The following is a 22523-nucleotide window of genomic DNA, read 5'->3' as shown; positions in this document are numbered from 1 at the left end:
AAATTATTGGCCCAACTAAAATTGGCAAGTAGAATAGAGGACAACAACATAGAATATATGACAAAAATATCATCTTTTGTTTGATTTATCAAATTAAGAAGTAAACTTAACATTTCCTTTATTGTAACAATAACAAATCATTTGTCAAGTTACCTATGGATCCGTGAATGAGCGTACTGGCCGCTCCTATTTCAAGCCAAGAACATTTAGAAGTATTACTTATGAAATATTAGGTATTAAAAAATGTTGATATTTGAGTGAAGTCTTTCGAGTGCAACACACATCCCGACTTACCACAAGAAAGTTCGTCGGAGTTATCATTGCAGTTATCGTAGCCATCACATTGCCACGTCATGGGTAGGCATTCAGAACCATCCAAGCAGCTGAATTCATCCTCAGCGCATGCACCTATGGAGAGAAACAAAATTATTGATACACACGCTTTACCCAGCAATGCGTTGTTGTGGTTCAGCAACGCATGCACGTTGCTGAGCCACATCAATCATTCCCTGTCCGTCAGTCCTCCCCACCATTCCTCCCTTCCCCATCCCCTCGTCCTCCAAACCATTTCCCATTCCCCCGTCCCCCATCGTCCTCCCAACCATTCACCCCTCCCATGTTTTCTTTTCCTCCCCACCATCTTCCACTCCCCTGTCCCTTCGTTCTTCCCACCATTCCCCCCAGTCCCCTCGTCCTCTCCACAATCCCCCGCTCCTCCGTCCCTCGTCCTCCCCAAAATTCCCCCATCCCCGTCCCCTCGTCCTCCTCACCATCTCCCAATCCCCCACTCCGCTATCCCTATGTCGTCCACACCATTTCCCCCCTTCTCCTGTCCCCTCGTACTCCCCACTCCTCTCTACCCTTGTTCTCCCTACCATTGTCCCCTCATCCTCCCCACCATCCCCTAATACTGTCCCCCTTGTCCTCCCCACCATTCTTCACTCCCTCGACCTATGCATTCCCAAATGATCTGATGTTCCCATCAGAAAAATGACAACAGCAAATGATCTGATGTTCCCATCACTGAAAAATAAGAACAGTTAAAAAAATCGTAATGAAAAAAAAAAACGAAAAAATAAACAAAAACTATACTCACGAAATGAACAGTATGGTAAACAACACAGCTCAATTCCAATGCAGAGTCACACAAAATAATCAAAACAAAATTAAATAAATCAAAATCTATGAAAATTCAATTTATCAATGCCATCAGAAACATTGAAATGGAATCATAACATATTTAGAATATCATGTGTTGCTTTTACGTGCAAAAGATGGCATTGTTTTTCCCCCAAAAAAATTGTTTTTACCTGTCACAGGTGTGGCATCTATATAGTAGGTATATAAAAACACACGTATATTCGAATGTAACGTTGTGTCAAAATTTCAAAGCAATCGACGAAGAGCTTTAAGAGATTACAGGGTGTTTCTTTTATGTGTAACAGATGGCGGTGTTTAAAAAAAAATATTTTGACCTATCACAGGTGTGGCATGTATATAGTAGGTACATAAAAACATGCATGTATTTGAATACAATGTTGTGTCAAAATTCAAAAGCAATCGATAAAGATGATTCAGAGATTTCCCACACATGAAAAACACATTAAAGAAACATGTTTTTACCTGTCATTGAATGACATCTATATAGTAGGTATATCAAAACACACTGATATGCGAATGGAACGTTGTGTAAACATTTCAAAGCAATCGGTGAAGATCTTTCGGAGATTAGCAATTTTGAACAAACGAACATTTACATTTTAATTCAGATAGATTCTATTTTACACTATAAAACCTACTTGCAGCCTTTGCAACATTTTTTTTTTTGTTATAAAACTCAACATTAATGGTATACACAGTTTTGCACTATAAACACCGCTCACAAGAGAAAGGGCACATAATGATAACTACTCTGGCAATGAACTTTAATGCTGGACTATTTTCTGGACTACAGAATACCTGCTGGTTGGTAAATAAGCTGCTGTTACCATAAAAACCATTCCTCAGGAAAAACAGGCCATAAATCCAACACCAAGCAAATGTATTATTATCACAAAATTTCTAAGTAACCAATGGTCAGGTTCACATCTTACTCGGTAAGCTCTCTTTTGATAAGTTGCTGACGATTGCTTTCGTCGGCCACTGATCTTGCAAGATCGGATTTATGTCTCACACTCTGGTAAATAATATTGTACATACTGTGAGGAATCCGTCAAGTGTAACCCACCCTTATTAGCCTTAGAAGATCAGAGCTTTAATTATTTGATTTGTTACCACACGAAGGCAATCTTTTAAATTTTTTAAATATGGTAATTTGTTCTTTAGTACATCTGGCACAAGGGGAAATCCATCAGTGGTTACGATGGGTCAATGGCTCCTGGCAAACGAAGGCTCATTACCTGGGCCCCTCACAGGGTAGGATATGGGCGATCCTCGGATGGTCCTCGTTTTTCTACATTTGTATTCATTACTGCTACAGTTTCTTTGGCTCTGACTATATTCTCATTCCTTTCATGATTACGAAAGATGTTTTCGGTGCTGAGTTCGTAAATTGGCTAATAACTCACTCGTTAGTCTTATAAATTCAACTAGGTCTGGGACTCGATGAAGTTGCGTTCAAATTCTTGAAAAAGACATGTTTACTGCTGAGGTTTGTTTGTCATGCCCGAGAATGATATTGTTACTGAATTAGCGGATCATCAGGCCTTTAACAAGAAGGTTATGACAATGTTGTTGAATAACGAGTAGTGGAAACTCATTCGTTAAACTTACTTTTGGATTAGAGAAAAATATTGTTAATTAGCAATTATTAGAGGAAGACTGGGAGTGACTACCGACGAGCGAAGACGTGCTTTGACACACACCAGTCAACCCGTGCTTGGACCAAGTCCGTTCTATCCAGCGGTCGACCCCAAAAAGGCATTCATCAATTTTAACATTCAGTTTATTTAAAAGAGAACTTTTTCATATAAATTAATATTATATATTAGCATATTGGTCATATTTAGGCACTGGTTAGGATAAGCTAGGTGTTTAGGTTCTGTTGGCAATTATTTGTAGTATGAGGGTGAAGCATTTACAGCATTGTAGTTCAAAGAAAAGTCGGCAGCGAAGCACTTGTTCCGGAAGTGTTCGGACGTCACCATTTGCTAGTCATGTGTAAACCGTTTTTCATTCATAAAAAGGGAATTTGGCGGTTGTATGGAATGGATTTTGGGTCTTTGTTTGGAGGATTGGCTGATCCAGTTGGTGGTTGATTGCCATGTGATTTGGCTGTCCATGATTTATTGTCTACGAGTTCACGTTCAACGCAGATGTAAGACCGGGGATGTTTATAACGGGCACTCGTACGAATTCTTGAAAAAGACATGTTTACTGCTGAGGTTTGTTCGTCATGACCGAAAATGATATTGTTACTGAACTAGCGGATCATCAGGTCGTTAACAAGAAGATTATGACAATGTTGTTGAATAACGAGTGGCTACGCCGGTCAATCTCAACTGAACCAGTTGGGCCCATTCCTCCTGTGGCCACTCCTTGATTACACACAGAAATCACACTAACGTGATACATCAAATGAACAAAGCCACAGGGGCCGTGACGAGGATTCGAACCTGCGTCCGGGAGCATCCCAGACACTGCCTTAATCGACTGAGCTACGACAGGGTTAAAAGAGTTGAAACCGAAGTTCTACTGAACTTACTGGATCCCGTAGCCTCTCCGAGGCACAAACCAGGATTTTACTCAACTCCCCCCCTGCACTTGAACTATGTCAATAGGCTGTTCTCCCTCTTCGCCCTTACATCATTACACACAGAAATCACACTAACGTGATAGATCAAATGAACAAATCCACAAGGGCCGTGATGAGGATTTGAACCTGCGTCCGGGAGCATCCCAGATACTGCCTTAATCGACTGAGCTACGACAGGGTTAAAAGAGTTGAGTTTGTGCCTCGGAGAGGCTACAGGATCTTGTAGATTTGTTCACTCCTTGATATTGGCGACTGTTTCGAAATACTCGAAGAATCTCTCTGCCTCTTCGGGCACAAACAGGGGAATATCCTTTTCCCCAACCCTATTATCTGGTGGGAGTGATACCTGTGTGGTGCTCTCTGGCAACCCGTGTTCAATCCTTTGTTCAGCCAAGGTTCTATTTGCTTCTATCTGCATTTGTTTGGTCCTCTCTTTCTTTCTCCACCTCTAGTCTGGCTTTCTCTTTTTCTACCTCCATTCTGGTTTCCTCTTTTCTATCTCCAGTCCGGTTTTCTCTTTTTCTTTCTCTTGTTCATTTTTCATCTGCAGTTCTAACTTCAACCTTTCCAGTTAGAACAGTCTCTCCTCATGCTACATCTGGAGCCCTAGCTGTAATCTTTCCAAGCTCCTATTCCGGCTACTCCTGCTACTGGGATGAAGTAGCGGCTATCTGCGGCTACTCTTACTACTCCTACTTGATCCCTGGGATCTCCCTTCATCCTCCTTTCCACTTTCAGCTCCTTTCTTGGCTCCCTGTTCTGCCGCTTCACTCATGGCTCTCAGCTGCCTCCAGATCCCATCCTTCATCCCAGCCACTTTAGATGCCTTCACCCTGATGACACATCTTTCCGCTATCTGTTTCTACTGATCCCTGATGCAACCTTCGAAGTCCTCAGGCTTGCCTGACTCCACAAACGCTTGCACCTTATCTATCGTGTCCTGTGAGTCTTCCTAAGAAAGAGAATATACACCTGCGGGCACAAAGTCTACTTATTTCCACAAAGGGTGTACCAATCCACTCCTGGACAGGGTATGGGTGTGTCAGCTCACTCTCCCGGACACAGGCCCCCAAATATTATTATGTGTCGGTCTGGTGCGTACGTCCCTTCCGTATAACCAACCAAAACCCGTAGAGTGCTTGTACTTTGGTCAGGACCTGCTACCTTGTACGCTTCCTGCTCTTGGAGAGGGGCTCAGCGTCACACATTTAGGGGGTGCAGCTCCAACACTGGCCTCGTTGTCATGTGTACACGCCCAGTTCGAGCCGCTGTGACTCCCCACTCTCTCCTTGATTGGTATGACCTCCTCAGTCCGCCTTTCTTTGAATTATAATTCTGTAACACCCTGTCTACAGCTGTGGTTCTTTCTCTCCTACTTTCTGGGAAGCCTCACTAGGACATGTGCAAACACCAGAAAACTATATACATTTACTTAGACAGTGAACATGTAGAACATACATTCAAGAATAATAATATGACTCAAACACTCTGTGCTATTATAGTCAGGTTGCATTTAATCCCATCAGGACTCTATCAGCTGCTAATATCAAGTGGTAGCCCAACTCCTGGCTTGCCATTTATGCTACCAACCTCACCTAGTGGGTTAAATCTTGTAATACAATATGTCACTATCTACCCTAGAATATATATATAAATATACACAATGAATCCAGCCTAAGGCTGCAACAACATAAACATCAATATAAATATTCCTCGAATCAAATGTCCAATCACTCACCTTCCACTGCGTCATGCATGCTAATTGTCACGAACCTTGGCGCCATCTACAATCCTGGCGCCAAACTACGGCCGTTGACTCCTCCCATTATATGGAGTTTCCCATCTTTTAGTCTGCCTGCCTGAAAGGTGACGAGTAACCAGAGGCAGGCTAGGGAAGTGAGTGAAGCCAGGACAGTGGAAGACGTAGGTCGACCTAAAGGTGATAGCCAGTTGGGCTGGACAAGCGCTGTGGACTTTACTCCTGGAAGGACTAGCCATTTGGGCTGGTCGAACGCTGTGGACTTTAATCCTGGAAAGGCTGGCCAAGTGGGCTGGTCGAGCGCTGTGGTTGAGCACTATAACCAGTGAGACTAGATGAACGCTTCGGTTGAGCGCTGTAGACTACGTTTCTGGAAGGTAACAGCCAGTGGGGCTGGTCAGGCGTTGCCAACTTTGTTGCTTGAGCGTACCAACAGGTGTGCAACGAAGACCTCATCAGAGGCACCTTGTGGTCGTCATCCGTGAAGCAGGCTAGCGTAAGGGCTAGCAACGCCAATCCGGTTGACATCGCATAGACTTGTAAATATTATAATGGTGATGGGAAAATAATAATGGTTTATTTAAGTGTTCTTTCATTTTTACCTTTAAACATTACACTATTCCCGCCAAGATTAGGTTTCTCTGAACTTGAGTAGGATCATAGAGATTATAAAGAACCCAGTTACGAAGGGTTCGTAACACTAATGACACTCAAACACTATCAATCCTCTATCAGTGAACATTAAGAACCTCCTCTCTACATCTAGAGGTCCACTACCAAGAATGTCTCCAGTTTCCTCCACAATTATCTACCATGGTCCTCTACAGCTCTTCCAGCCTGCTGCACCATGAAGTTTTCCCTGAACACCAATGATGCTTCACTACTGGTATCACAGAAGCCCGTGAAACTCCACTCCACTGCTTCTCCTCTCACAGCTTGAGGTCCAATTCCTCACTATGGGACTGCTCTTCCACAGAGCTCAGTATTTCTTCAATAGCCTTGGAGTTCCACCCACAGACTCCTCCTCTGACCTGGAAGTTCTCTCAGGAACTCCTTCCCCAGACAAACCTGCAACCCATTGACACGCCATAAAGATCTTCCTCTACAAACATATAACTAAAATAAACTGCACAATAAATGTCTCCACTCGACATCCCTCTGATTCCCACCTGCCATAAGGTGACTCCCCCATGCCCGGGCGAGTCCATTCTCCACCTTCCCGTGGCGGTCCGCCTGAGACTGCCAGCCACTGGGCCCAGTCAGTTACCTCCAAGCTTTCGGCAGGAGATGATGTGCTGCTCCTCTCCTCAGCTGATTCCCTCATCTCTATTCTCTTATTTAGGCTTTCTACCTTAATAAAATATTCCTAATATATCAATAGACACTTGCTACGGTCGCTGGGCACACGACCACCACAGGCAATCACTATCAACTGGTTTAAAATGGCTTACCACAGAATTTCGTCCGCTCGTGGCGTTCACTGACTGATCAGTCACCACCAGGGCACTCTAAGCTGCCAACAAAACAGCTATAAAGACTGCTCCACACTCTCCCTGCAGTCCATGACTTGAGCGGACACGTCCAGACTTATTCCACAGGTGAGACGTCTGTCCACTTCCTTCTTCTTGAATGTATATCACTCAGGGGTTCTTCACCAGGGGCTCAACGGAGCACAACCTCCCCTCTCGATTTCTGCAGCTCAAGTAAGGTCAAACCCCTCTGAAGCGAGCCTCACACCTCACGCAAATTCTCCACATCCCATATCAAGTCGTTTATTTATATTCTTATTCACTGCCCATACTTTTAATCTAGTCGTCAAATTTATTCAAGTGTTTACTATATGTATTTCCAGGTCTATATTTCTTTGACCTCTTAGTTAGGTCAGGCCAGGCAGAATAACTCACAGGAGGAAACTCGTTTTTCAGCTACCTGGGATCATAACACCTGACATAACCACCTAGGCGTATGAGCGGTTGTACTACTGTATAATCTCGGGGTCCTCTACTTATCATGAACCCTGACAAGTTTAATTTCACCTGTGTGATTGGTTTTAATTTAAGTGCCTCTGCCGCTGTCTGAGTAATGAAAGTTTTCAGGGTCCCTAGTCGAATAGGCCACGAATGGTGATCTTGGTCCCTTTTTTCTTGACTTGGAGTTGGGCAGAGGACAATATTGCATTTACTTGAGGTGCTGGTTATTGTATGATGTAAACTTCTCACACCTTGGAACACTGAACTTGTTTGAGATTTCTATCTCTTACCTTGTGATTTGTATAATTTTATTTAATAAATTTGCACAGTGCAGCATGATGCTGTCCCCTTCTACACCTTTTGCATGTGTTCAGTGGAGTCTTACAGCTTTTAGTATTATGTGCTTGAGACACCTGGTACATTGTGTAACTGTTTGAGTCGTCTGACTCGGATGTCTCTACTAGGATAATTTATACTTTTATATAAAGAATGTTTTTGATGACAAAAACAAACACAACCCCCAGCCTACAGCATGCTTAAGGTTCACCGGTTTAGGTGAAACATTGTCTACAGGTTTTGAAGGCTTTGTTGTTTGCATGTATTTATTAATTTATTTTTTTGTGAGTACTTGCTGTACTCTTGGGAGTAGTTCTTGGGTGCATTTATTGGGATCTTGGGAGTACTTATAGTACTCTTAGGTCTCACTGATAAATCAGTGTTTGACCTGTTAGTATTACATTGATTATTAGTACCCTTATTACCTAACGACTGGGCCACTTTAGGAGTTTCAGTTAAGGAATTTAATGTGGGTACAATTTCTGTTGATTCAAGGGTGGCATTAAGTGCCTATGCAGGCGATGAGTTACAATAACGTGGCTGAAGTATGTTGACCAATCCACACACTAGAAAATGAAGGGATGACGACGTTTCGGTCCGTCCTGGTGTAACACTGTAAAAGTGTTTGGTTCAGTTTTATTTAATACATACATGGAGATACAAGAGTCACAGACAAGGATTTGAGAGGCGCCAGTTTGGTCGGCCTGAGCCTCACACCTCTAAGCATTAATGACCTCAAGTGACCTGAGGTCAAGTCATGCGAATTCCACCTTGCTTCTGCTAATCTGATAATTGGCCTTCAATCATGCCGACGTTTAAGGAGTGGCTTGGTAGAGTGCCTGAGGCTATCTACTTGTGGGCGGAGTTAGTTACTAGGTTCCCCAATATATACTCGGAGAGCAGAGCATAGGGACAGAGAGGAACAGGAGCCAGCCAGCAGAGCAGAGAAGACGGCCTAGCCAGGGAGGCTGTCGGCCGGCAGGGCGGGACAGTCTGTCAACTACAGACTCCCCCCCCCCCCCCTCTCAATCCAGCTATAGGCAGACACTTGGTGAGTTGAGCATTAAGGTGACTTGGTCATGTTTACAAATGTTGTGTGAGAAGCAGGGACAGTCAAGTTGTAGGGTTCTCAAATTCTTGGATGATGGCTCACTTTGAATATTAATCTTTAACATTTTAATTGAATTGCTTAAATTATGATACTTATCATGTGAAATATAATTGATTTTATTATTTAAATGGTCTTTAACTTTGTTCCCTAGAGTTTTGAGTTGAGATGAGAAAGCCTCTGCGGTTTCATTATTTAATGAGTACATGATACAGATGGAACAGACTAATAATGACCTCATGTTAACATTTTTGAGAATATTGTGATACAGACAAGTTCCATTCCTTGTCTTGTATGTAATGGTCTAGAATGGATGGTGGCAGCATTTCTTCTTCTACTATCTACTCTTCTACTTCTACCTATCTACCCTTCTACCTTTTCTACTTCTACTCACTTCCTACTCACTCGCTATTCTCATTCCCCCCCCCCCCCCCCCCCGTTACAATGTTGGCAGCGGTGTTGAACAATGTTTATGGTAGTGTTCATTTAACATTGTTCAGTCCCACGTGTCCTTTTGCCACCCAGGCGCTATCAGGGAGATCTTGACAGGTGTTTAATATTCGCGAGTTTAGCGAATTTTTTTCAGGTTAGGAGATAGTGATTCTCTGGCGATGTGTTTTAGTGATTTTGTGAGTTTTGTGAAGTTCAGGGAATGTTCACCAGAACTTGCGTGTGTAGGGATTTATGTTATTGATAATTTTGGCGATTTGGGAACTTAGCTGTTGATGGTAGTGCAGGTCAGCTGAGTGTGACAGGTGACCCCGCATGTCCCAGGGGAACACCCAGCCTCCGCTGGTGTCCAGGTCAGTTGGGGAGTGGCAGGTGTAGTTCTTAAGTAGGTTTAAGTAGTGGTTCTGCTCAGATTATTGCGATCGACTGTTTTACTCCATTTGAACGCAATAACCCGAGGTGTACTGGTTATTGTACAGCATACTAGGGGGAGGCTTAGTATGTCAGTAGACTTCACGTTGAGGACGCTCGACGTTAGATAGTCAGGTCACAGGGGTGGCAAAAGTTTGGAGTTGTTGACCCGCGGAGAAGCGAGGGAAACACTCTGGGTCACATAGGTGGCTGTAGGTTAAGGTTGGAGTAACGGTTATTTAAGTACTTAAGATTAAGAACGGTACATTTAAGTTAGGCTAGTGTTTTGTCTATTAGTATTGATATTTTTTTGTGGAGATTCGTTTAGTGACAAGCTAAAAGTGTGACAACCTTATTCTCTCTTCTATAACTTTACTCTGTTACTGTTTTATGTCCCACAAAGTCAATATCATTCAGTGTTAATTGGATTATTAAAATTTGAGTGTAGTCGTTGCCAGGAGGAGAGCGTTATAATTGGACTGTGTGAACCCTATACAAATTGCAGGGTCACACAACAAGTTGGAACACGAGTATTGTTGCCTTTATGTTCATTCCCAGGTCAGAGCCAGAGGAGAGACGCACATACAGAAGAGGGAGATGGCTGCCTTATACCACACTCACGGCAGCTCCTCACTACCACCACGACGACCAGCCCTACCTGGATGTCATGGCTCCACCACCATCACCACCACCCCGGGGCACCCCCACGATGCAGCCTCTCGGTCGCTCAACATTGGTCTACCCAGTGGCCCCCAGGACGGACGGGCAGATTCCAGTGGACCCCAAGACGGACGGACTCCCAGTGGACCCCAGGTCGTTCTGCAGACGACCCAGTAAAGATGGAAGAGGAACAACAACGACTCTCAGTCTGTCCTACCAACATTGGTCTACTCAGGATGGACCCCAGAACGGATGGACCCCAGGTCACTTGTCAAAGACCATGGGAGTAAGAAGAAAGACGAAAGAAAAGAGGAGAAAGAAGAAAGAAGCGAGAAGAAAAAAGAGGAGAAGATAAGACCAAGCTGAGTGAGACATGATGCCTAGTGTCCCTTGCTGGTGTCAGCATCATTGCATGGAGCGTAATTGCAAGATAGGATCGTTTGCCTTAACTGGCCGCCCCTCCTGCAAACATGTTGCTCTGTTGAGTGATTCCCCGTGTCTGCGGACTTGATGTGGCTGTCAGAAGTGACTTTCTGTAGAAGGCGTGCTGGAGCAACAGGGAGGAAAGAAGTAGGATGGGATTTCTACGGTGGTAACCTTATGGAGGTCTCGAAACTTGTAGTCCCTATAGCTGTAAAGAACCCCAATATACGTCTCTCATGGTGACTGACGTAGGGCCAATTACAGATCGGCTGGGACAACCGAATTCCACGGTCCTGTTCGCAGTTCAAGTAGTAACGGCTTCCTGGTTGACCAAGGGTTGTTGTGCGTTGACGACGGAGAAGCAACGGAGGCAGTTGTGTTGAAGAAATGTGGTACAGGACTATCTACAAGACCAAGCAGTGACGTCGCCCAGCCAGAGACAATGGACGTCTGTCTACATATTTCAGTTTTTAGAGTAGGATGATGTATATGTGTTTAGCTAGGATGTATTCTTTTCGTTAATAAAGTTGTCGCACACAGCTAGCTTGCTTTAGCAGTGTTGCAAAAACTTTATTTTCGGGGAGAAGGGGAGATGTAACACTGTAAAAGTGTTTGGTTCAGTTTTATTTAATACATACATGGAGATACAAGAGTCACAGACAAGGATTTGAGAGGCGCCAGTTTGGTCGGCCTGAGCCTCACACCTCTAAGCGTTAATGACCTCAAGTGACCTGAGGTCAAGTCATGCGAATTCCACCTTGCTTCTGCTAATCTGATAATTGGCCTTCAATCATGCCGACGTTTAAGGAGTGGCTTGGTAGAGTGCCTGAGGCTATCTACTTGTGGGTGGAGTTAGTTACTAGGTTCCCCAATATATACTCGGAGAGCAGAGCATAGGGACAGAGAAGAACAGGAGCCAGCCAGCAGAGCAGAAAAGATGGCCTAGCCAGGGAGGCTGTCGGCCGGCAGGGCGGGACAGTCTCTGTCAACTACAGACCCCCCCCCCCTCTCTTAATCCAGCTATAGGCAGACACTTGGTGAGTTGAGTATTAAGGTGACTTGGTCGTGTTTACAAATGTTGTGTGAGAAGCAGGGGCAGTCAAGTTGTAGGGTTCTCAAATTCTTGGATGATGGCTCACTTTGAATATTAATCTTTAACATTTTAATTGAATTGCTTAAATTATGATACTAATCATGTGAAATATAATTGATTTTATTATTTAAATGGTCTTTAACTTTGTTCCCTAGAGTTTTGAGTTGAGATGAGAAAGCCTCTTCTGTTTCATGATTTAATGAGTACATGATACAGATGGAACAGACTAATAATGACCTCATGTTAACATTTTTGAGAATATTGTGATACAGACAAGTTCCATTCCTTGTCTTGTATGAAATGGACTAGAATGGATGGTGGCAGCATTTCTTCTTCTACTATCTACTCTTCTACTTCTATCTATCTACCCTTCTACCTTTTCTACTTCTCCTACTCACTTCCTACTTACTCGCTATTCTCATTCCCCCCTCACCCCCGTTACACTGGACCATTCTCAAGTCGATTAAGTGCCTAGTTTGCTTGTTTATTATTTACTATAATACGCAAACCTGTTAACATATCTTGCATTGTCAGGACGGTATTATTCTGATATGAATATAATTCATTTAGCACTTCGCTAGACAATTTTCTTTGGATGACAAATTTAGTCATCCACTCAGCAGCGGGTTGATCCACTTCAATGCTGAAGGATTTTAACAGTGACTCGATTTTTAAAATAAATGTTTGCAAGGAGTCAACTGATTGATCTGGTTGAGATAAGTCCAATAGTTGATGCACAAGATTTATGATACCTTTCTCATTCTCAGCACTTTCTCTAAAGAGCTGGATAGCTTGATTGATGCTAACACATTCGGTATTACCTCTGGAGGTGCCTGACAGCTGAGTGGACAGCGCTTCGGATTCGTAGTCCTGAGGCTCCGGTTTCGATCCCCAATGGAGGCGGATACAAATGGGCAAAAAGTTTCTTTCACTCTAATGCCCGTGTTACCTAGCAGTAAATAGGTACCTGGGAGTTAGACAGCTGCTACAGGCTGCTTCCTGTGGGTGTGTATCAAAAAATGAGGCCTGGTCTAGGACCGGGCCGCAGAGACGTTAAGCCCCGAAATAACCTTAAGATAACCTCAAGATAGGAGACTGGTTTGAGTGATTAAGACTATCACTATCTTGGTTTAAGGCTTCTTGCCTAGCCTCAGTTTCAATTTCGGCTTCGGCTTTAAATACAACTTCAGCTTTCAATTCAGCTTCAGCTTTAATTTCAGCTTCAGCTGCATCTTCATCCCCTGTTTCAGCTTCACTTGTTTCTCCAGATTCTTATGAAGAAGCTTGTCAATTCAGTAGCCTCACTTATTGAATTCTCAGAATCCATGGAAAATATGGATATAATATCTGAAAATTGTTAAGATCCTGTTAATGAGTCATTGGGTGAAATTGTATTAGAGGAGACTGTAGAAAATGAATATTTAACTTTAATTATTGATCCTGTGTAAGGGTCAGACTTGATTAGAGGAATATCCTCATCTTGAGGTAGCTCATTTATTTCATCTGATGAGCTTGTTGCTTGCTGTAGTATTGGTATACTGTAAGGATGTTCTAATCCAACAGGAACATTTTCTGTTGCAAGCATCTTATTATAGTAATTTAATCTAGCCTGAATTTTGTCTTCATAGTTAACTATGTCATATATGATTAGATCTATTTCGTCTAGGTCAGTATTGCTGACATGGAATGCACCTATGTACAACACAATAAATTCTTGTACCTGTTTGAATTTCTGGTTAGCTACTGTTGCTGAGAATTCCAACGATATGAGATCAACTGGGGCTACTTCTACCCAGCCGTCACATATGTTGATCAGCCTTGTCAAGAGACTTTGAAGGCATTTCAAAATTCTTCCATTTTTTTCTGGTGTAGCCATGCTGGCTATGGGTTGAAGCCTTATAGGGCTTATATAGCTAATTATAGACAGTTAAGATACTTGCTCATATATGTGGAGCAGGTACGGTTATTATTACCCTAATATTTGATTTCTTGGTTAGGCTGATTGTAATTTACCTCATATAGAGGTTAGCTTACCTACCTAATGGTAAATAGCTATGATTTGAGTGATTCTTTAATGCCACTACGGTTGTACGTCCAGTTAGCTCTTCTTTATCACCATCAGTTGGTATAGTGACACCTAGTAACACTCAAAGATGCACAGTAACTATGTAATAAAATATAAGTACACAATAGTGTGAAATAATAAATTCACCCTACTTAAGGTTTGCACAACATTAAATAGTAATGAACAGTATTGCCTAACCCAGTACTAGTTAGAAATCCACTGAACTGTGCAAAGCGCCTGCGGGTCATCGACGGGGGGGGGGGGGGGGAAGGGTTGAACAACGCGCCTCCGGGTATTTTTAGTTTTAGCGTATGATTCAACACTCCCGAGGTTCACATAAGCTTCCTCAAAACTCTTGAAAACAGGCGCCATTTAAAAAAATCGTCGGCAACATTCCCGTGTGTGCGAGCCTCAATACTGAGTGAGCAACCAACGCTGGCACACGTAGCATTAGCTCACAGCACTGCTGTTAAGCTTGTGGCCACAGCATTGCCTAATAATGTCAAATGTATAAATAACTGGTACTATTTAGCCATGATAGTATTACAGAAGAGCCCGAGTGTGATAATGACTGTGTACAATGCTCAAATATCAGTGAATCAATGCTGTTCACGATGTTCACAGCGCTAGCCACAGCATTATTTCGTCCATCTAGGAATCTTCAAACGACTTCTATGTTACTTTACAAAATAAACTTGTGGTCATTTATTCATTTATAGGATTTAGTGACCAGGATTGTGATAATAGCAGAATTGTGGTGATAATTAGACACTGTGTGTAGCAGCCACTCTTGTTTTCCTCACCATACTAGCTTAGTGGTTTGCTATGGTGAACACACATGTACATGGGTATATACAATGTGTATATACCCTTGTACATATGTGCGTAGTATTGTGGGAGGAGGAATTTTGGTTGGAGAGGGAGAAGATCAAGGTAGCGTCACTGAGTTTGGCAACCACACTTGTTATGCACATCATACTTGCTTAATGGTTTGCTATGGTGAACACATATATACATGGGTAAACACAATGTGTGTATATAGTGTAATAACAGCAACAGGAGTTTGGTGGGAGGAGCCTTTTTTGGTGAGGGAGGTGGCGACATGCCCGTATCATCGTCTGCTGTGTGATTTCTCATGCAGTGTATGGTGGCCACTATACTGTTTGGACACAATACCAGCTTACTTGCAGAGTTATGGTGAATAAAACATGTAGATACTTATACATAACGTGTGTAAATCAATATATAAAAAACATGGAAATGTTCGTTTGTTCAAAATCGCTAATCACCGAAAGTTCTTCACCAATTGCTGTGACATTTCCACACAACGTTCCATTCACATCCAAGCGGGGTTTTATATACATATTATATAGATGTCACGTTTGTAACGAGAAAAAACATGCTTTTTTGAAAAACTGTGCTTTTCATGTGAGGGAAATCTTCAAAACCCCTTTACCAATTGCTTTGAAATTTTGACACAACGTTGCATACGAATAGGAGCGTGTTTTTATATACTTAATATATAGATGCAACACCCGTGTCAGGTAAAAACATGTTTTTTTTTAAACGGCGCCATTTGTTGGACTTAGAGCAACACAAGCTGTGATCTCCGAGAGTTCTTCACCGATTGCTTGGAAATTTTGACACCATTCCATTCGAATACGCATATGCTTTTATCTACTACTATATAGATGCCACACCTGTGACAGGTAAAAACATGTTTGTTTGAAAAACAGCACCATCTGTTGCACGTAAAAGCAACACAGGCTATGCTAAATACGTTATGATTCCATTTCAATGTTTCCTGTTATATTGAAAAATTAAATTTTCATAGATTTCGATTTATTTTCATTTTGATTTAATTATTTTGTGTGACATTCCATTGCAATTGAGCTGTGTTGTTTACCATGTCGTTTATTTCGTGAATATAAATATTGATGCCTCACCTGTGACATGTAAAACCATACTTTAAAAAAAACAGTGCCATCTGTTGCACAAAAGAGCAACACACTTTATAGTAAATATGTAATGATTCCATTTCAATATTTCCAATTGCACTGATAAATAAAATTTTCATAGAATTCAATATATTTTTATTTAAGGGGGCATATCAATGTAAAATTAAAAGTGTTTCAATTTGCTTATAAATTTTTTTATGAAATGGTTATAGAAAGGGCTGCAGCTGGTCCACGTTTTATCATCACACCCTAAACAGAAAAGGAGAAAAAAAATAAACAACGAATTATGCAACGAATTTTCAAATAGTTTCAGGGAACACATGTGTCAACTAAAATCATTTCTATTACACTGAGATATTAAATTAAGGACATAATAAAGGATTCTAGTGATCAGTTTTATCAAAAAAGTGTTTAGTGCAATAATTTAATTTTTCAAATTTACCCTTCTAAAAAAATATGCAATATATGATATTTATAAATTTTTATAAAATCAACAAATAGACTTTGGACTAAAATGTCTACTAGATTCTGTAGAAGCACAAACGCTACATATAAGGTGTAATTTGCATGTAAATTGATTAATAAATGAAAGCTCTGAAGTAATTTGAAGGTGTAAATTACTTTCCAGAGTAAAATAAAGATCCAAGTTCGGCCACCTGTAGCTGAGCTTGACTTTGACAGATTTCGTTCATAATTGGCACCCTTGCAAATAGGCATCCATTGAGCAAGGTGTGCAAGTTTCATGCAAATCCCTTGATAACAAACGAGAACAAAATATTGGCCCCAAAAAAAAAGAAAAAAAAAGAAAAAAGAAAAAAAAAAATTTAAATATAAATATATTGCACATACATATTACAATTATTACAAGAGTTTGTGCTTCTACAGCACATAGTAGACATTTTAGTTGACACACGTCTTCCCTGAGATTATTTGAGAATGTTGAACATTCGTTGCATAATACGTTGTGTATTTTTTTTCTCCTTTTCTGTTTAGGGTGTGATGGTGAAACTTGGACCAGTTGCAGCCCTTTCTATAACCATTTCATAAAAAAAATTATAAGCAAATTGAACAACTTTTAATTTATAACGATTTAGAATGATATGCCCCCTTAATCATTTTGAGTGATATTAGCTTGGAATTGAGCTGTGTTGTTTACCATGACGTTCATTTCGTGGGTATTGTTTATTTTTATATTTTTCATTTTTTTTATTTAAATTTCTTAACTGTTATTCCTATTTTTCAATGATGGAAACATCAGATCATTTATGTTCCCAATTTTCTAATGGGAACATCAGATTATTTGGGAATGCATCGGATGAGGGAGTAGGATATGGTTGGGAGGACAAGGGGACGAGGGAGAGGGGTAATGGTGGGGAGGACGAAGGGATGGGCGAGTTGGGGATAGTGAGGGATGAGGGGACGGGGGAATGGAGAATGGTGGGGAGGACAAAGGGACATGAAAGAGGGGGATAGTGGGGAGGAAGAGGGGACAGGGAAGGGGGAAATGGAAGGTAGGATGAGGGGGTGGGGGGAGTGGGAGATGGGGAGGATGAGGGGATGGAGTGGGGAATGGTGGCTAGGACTAAGGGATTAGGGAATGGTGGGGAGGACGAAGGTATGGGGATTGGTTGGGAGGATGAGGGGACGCAGGAGGGGGGAATGGTGGGAGGACTTGAGAACAGGGGTAGGTAGTTGTGGCTCAGCAGCGCAAATGTGTTGCTGAGCCACAGCAACGCGTAGCTGGGTACAACTAGTAGTATAATAAAAACAATAACAGTATGGTGGGAGGAGGAACGTTGGCGAGTAAGGTGTAAGGAGTAAGCTAGGTGTTGGAGGAGTGAGGGAAGTGTGGCTGGGTGTGGCAGCTCACAATTGCAGAGTTCTGAGTGTGTTGATGGTGAAGGTATATAGTGTTTGATAGTGTATAGTGTGTAAATATGTTGAAAATATACATAAATGAACATGAAACATCGGATATATGAGCAATATATGTGGACACATTTGAGACACATATAACACAGTCTTGGGACATTGCGGATGTTCTACTGCCATAATATTGTGTATGTGTTCATTATACATAGGATTGGCAAGAAAAAAACAAAACAAATGTATATGGAAATGAACGCAAAAAATGAAATAAAATATTTGTGGGAACTCGTGCATGTTGAAGCTGGCAGGCGACTGGCTCCGGGACCTAGATTCAGGAAGCTCTGTGTATTTCTTCGTAAGTGGGTTTGCTACGAAGGTTCCTAAGTGCGCCCTAAGAAGATGCTTAGGTGCGATTCAATAAGGTATACTTAGGAAGAAAATTGTTGGTTCACCTGCGTGCCGATAGAGGTCACTACTGTGTTTCGTTTGGCCAATCAGAGAGCAGCAACATTCTTCATATTGAAGATTTAGCGCTGGCTTATCGGAGCTCTACTGCCTCCTATTTACGTCGAATTTTCTTATAAAATTAGTATATATCGAAGTAAAACAATATTTTTTCAACTTCCACAGCCAGCACCGACATTGTAGTAAACAAATATGTTACATTTGTTGTTTACCTACGTAATTCTAAGAGATACTGTGTAGGCGATGAGTCACAATAACGTGGCTGAAGTATGTTGACCAGACCACACACTAGAAATTGAAGGGACGACGACGTTTCGGTCCGTCCTGGACCATTCTCAAGTCGATTGTGATGGGGAGGTAGGGACAGGCATTAAATAGGCAAGAGAGAGCTGAGGAGGAAAGTCAGGTGTAGGGGATAGTAGTAATGAGAACTGCAGCAGGCCTATTGGCCCACACGAGGCAGCTCCTATTATAACCACCGAAGGAGATAGTAATAGGAAAAAGAAGAGGATAGCAAGGGAGCGTAGGAGAAGACAATGAACAGAAAAAGGGAGAAGAGAGAAAGAAAGGGAAAGAGAAAGAAAGAAAGAAATGGAAGGGGGAAAGCTTATGTTAAGTCACGTTTGTTAGAAAGATTAGAGCACTTGAGTATATACTGTGAAAGGGAAGAGTCCACAGCAACAAAGCCAGGACTCAAGTTCATCCGTCATTGTTAATAAGAGCCGATTCTACAAGACGGCGTCTGTGTAGAGTAGAGGCAGGAAAGATTATTTTGGAGGAAGACCAATCAATGGGATGATTAGAATCCCTCACATGGCAGAAGAGAGCATTGTTAGTGTCTGCAGACATAACACTTCTCTTGTGTTCTTTAAGTCTATCATTCAGTGTACGGCCAGTTTCGCCAAAGAATCGGAGAGGACAAGATGAACAGGAAATAGCGTAGACACCAGCAGCATTAGAAGCAGGAGGAGCAGTGTGAACTAGATTGCTACGAAGTGTGTTAGTTTGTCGAAAGGCGAGTTTAATGTCAAGAGGACGAAAGGTATTGGTAAAAGTTTTGAGTTCAGATATGAAGGGAAGACATAGTACAGTGCTACTAGTGTAGGAAGCAGGTTTAGGATGAAAGAAATTTCGTTTAGCTTGAGAGTGGGCGCAGTTGATGAAATGCAAAGGATAACCAAGGCGAGAGAATGATTTGTAGATAAAGGCAATTTCAGAATCAAGAAACTGAGGGTCGCTGATGCGTAGAGCGCGGAGGAAGAGAGAGACGAGGACACTTTTCTTAACAGAAAAAGGATGGTAGGAAAAGAAGTGAATGTACATGCCACTATGCATGGGTTTACGGTAGACAGAGAAAGAGAACCCAGACACAGAGCTGTGAACATGAACATCAAGAAAAGGAAGGAGGGAATTAGATTCCCACTCAACTTTGAAATGGATAGAAGGAGCCAGATTGTTAAGAGAGGCGAGGAAAGGCTGGAAAAGATTAAGGTCATGAGGCCATAAAGCAAAAATGTCATCAACATAGCGAAGCCAGAGAGAGGGACGAGTATCAATAGAAGGAAGAAGAACAGTTTCGAAGTATTCCATGTAGAAATTAGGAAGAACAGGGGAGAGAGGGGAACCCATAGCGACACCGAAAGTTTGAGTGTAATATTTACCGTTGAAAGAGAAAGAGTTAGATTCAACACAGAGTCTAATGAGATCGAGGAAAACGTCAGTGGGAAGTGGGAGAGGAAGGAGACCCTCTGACGCCTTCTGTCTGAGGAAAGAGAGAACGTCATCGAGCGGAACATTAGCAACCCGTTCTCACACAAGACAGCACATATATGACTTAATGCTTAAAGTCAATATGTTGAATATGAATTAGTAAATATGTGATATATTCCCAGTTACTTTTTTTCTAAGGCCCAAACTCTTCCTCACGTACCAATTTACGTCTCACAGTATCCATCCGTCAACCTAGATAGCAGAATAGTCGTGATTGGTTCAATTATAAGGAAAATTGTAGTTTTCAGATCCCACATGGGTTGTGAAATTTACCTACTATTGTCCATGCTCCTAGAATATTACAGATCAGCTACTTCCTATTGAAGGCTCGTAGTTTTGTTTTGAGAAATATTAGTTGTTCTTAGTAAATTATAATAAGCACTAAAAATTATTACATAGAATAACAGTTATTCGTCAATGAATATTATATACCATAGTTTGTGCTTTACAAATCTTTAAAGGATGTTTTGTAGGAACGCTAACAGAAAACGATGTTATGTTGGAATGTCTATGGGGTAAACTACTGCAAACAGGATATTATTGTGTCTACTATACCAACTATAGCTAGGATGGGTATATTGTCCACTACCACCTGTTAGGTGGGTAAGGGGTCCAATACCACCCACAGGATGGGTATGAGGGTCACATCCACCCACAGGATGAGTATGGGGACTGTGGTGTTTGTGTGTTACTGAGGAAGTCTTGGTTGTAGGGTTGATGTAAAGTCATGACTTGGTTACTGACTTTAATACTTAATATGATTACATGACTAGTAGCTACCAAGCTTGGCGGGCGTCCTGTACGCTCTATTGTTTACCTCCAATCTCTCTCTGGCGTCCCAGCCGCCGCACATAGAAAACGGATGGTACCATTTTCTGTGAACATGACAGCCCTCCTTTTCTTTAAAAAGAATGAATACAGGATGTCTACCATGCGTGTAGCACAAAGCAAAGTTATTGACACAAAGTAAGTTATTACCATATCAAGAGATACTGCATACATTTAACATTAATTAAGCACACAAAGAATTTAAACAACTTAATCTTTTCCACAAAGGATTTCAATGTTAAAAATACATATGCAATGTTAAACAAACATGAAAGAAACTGTAATACAAAGTTACAAAATATTGAATGAGATATCTGCATTATTCAAACAATATTAAATTTAGTTCAGCATAATAAGTAAATACTTTGCATTACATAGGAACACAATTAATCATCAAATCGTGAAGGGCGTTTAACATGACGTTTAGGACGAGAGTCTCCAAATACAATAACATCCCTTGATGAATTGTTTGTCGGGTTATAACTATTTTTCTCTTTTTCTTTTGCACGACTTTGCACTTCATCATTTTCTACACTAGTTGGAATCACTTTGAAATAGGCCATATTACGTGTTATACTATGATCTCTATTACTCGCTGTTACCATAGTTCCTTTTACACTAATCACTTTATATGGTTTTGTATCATACGGCATATCTAACTTTCACTCTTTTTTCTTTTTAACGAGAACAGTGTCTCCAACCTTTATGAACTGTTCCTTTGCACGTTGATCATGAGCAATTTTCATTTTGCCCTTGGCTAGTGCATCCTTCTGAGCGAGACGTTTATCCGTTACCTCGGCTGGCATGACGGGTAGTGCGATTCTCATAGGACGTCCAAATAAAAGTTCGCCAGGCGACTTGCCCAGTGTTCCATGTGGTGTTGCACGGTAGTTCCTGAGAAAAGCATACATAGCTTGTTTCCAGGATCGTCCTTCGGCATGAGCACAGCATACCGCTTTCATGAGAGGTTGCATGAATCTCTCAACTTCTCCATTTGCTTGAGGATGTAGTGGCATCACACGGCGGTGTTTGAATCCAATATGCTCAGCAAAGTTGACAAAGTCTTGTCCATTGAATGGCGGTCCATTGTCCGTCTTGACAACTTCAGGAATGCCAAAGTTTGAAAAGATCTTGTCGAGTTTCGGGATGACGGCCTTTCCAGATGTGGAATTCATGATTTCTACTTCTGGATAACGTGAGTGATCATCAATGACTACCATCAAGTACTCTCCAGTTGGTAGTGGTCCGCAGAAGTCCATCGATACTTCCGTCCATGGTGCAGCAGGTAGTGGTGAAGGTTGTAGAGGTGTTGGTCTTAAAGTATCCACTGCAGCTTGGCAAGGGACACAGGTATCATGCATATCCTTTGCTTGACGATCAATGCCAGGAAACCACACCTTTTCTCGTAGCAGCTGTTTCGTCCTAACAAGAACTTGGTGTCCTTGATGTGCAAGCTTCAGAGCACGTTGCTGGAGAACAGCTGGAATCACGATACGAGTACCTCGCAGCACAGTGTCGCGTTGTTGCGTAACACTTAATTCTGTCTGGATGCGTTCAAGTGCTTTGAATGCATCTTGGTCAACTCCTGAGGGTGGGATGCGTGG

At 41.8% G+C, this 22523-nt stretch overlaps 1 protein-coding gene across 1 annotated transcript in view; it reads right to left on the bottom strand.

The window, feature by feature from the left end:
• Positions 1-229: 229 nt before the first annotated feature.
• The window catches only part of LOC138350334 (uncharacterized), a 75077-nt gene continuing 52783 nt past the window's right edge, over positions 230-22523 (bottom strand). Inside the window, exon 2 of the mRNA XM_069300960.1 lies at positions 230-408. Coding sequence (XP_069157061.1) covers positions 230-408 — 179 coding nt within the window. The remainder of the gene's footprint in view (positions 409-22523) is intronic.

Source organism: Procambarus clarkii, chromosome 45, assembly GCF_040958095.1.
Source record: "Procambarus clarkii isolate CNS0578487 chromosome 45, FALCON_Pclarkii_2.0, whole genome shotgun sequence".
In the NCBI taxonomy this organism is placed as follows: Eukaryota; Metazoa; Arthropoda; class Malacostraca; order Decapoda; family Cambaridae; genus Procambarus; species Procambarus clarkii.
Note: the sequence above shows the minus strand (reverse complement) of the source record. Positions and strands in the feature narration are given on the sequence as shown.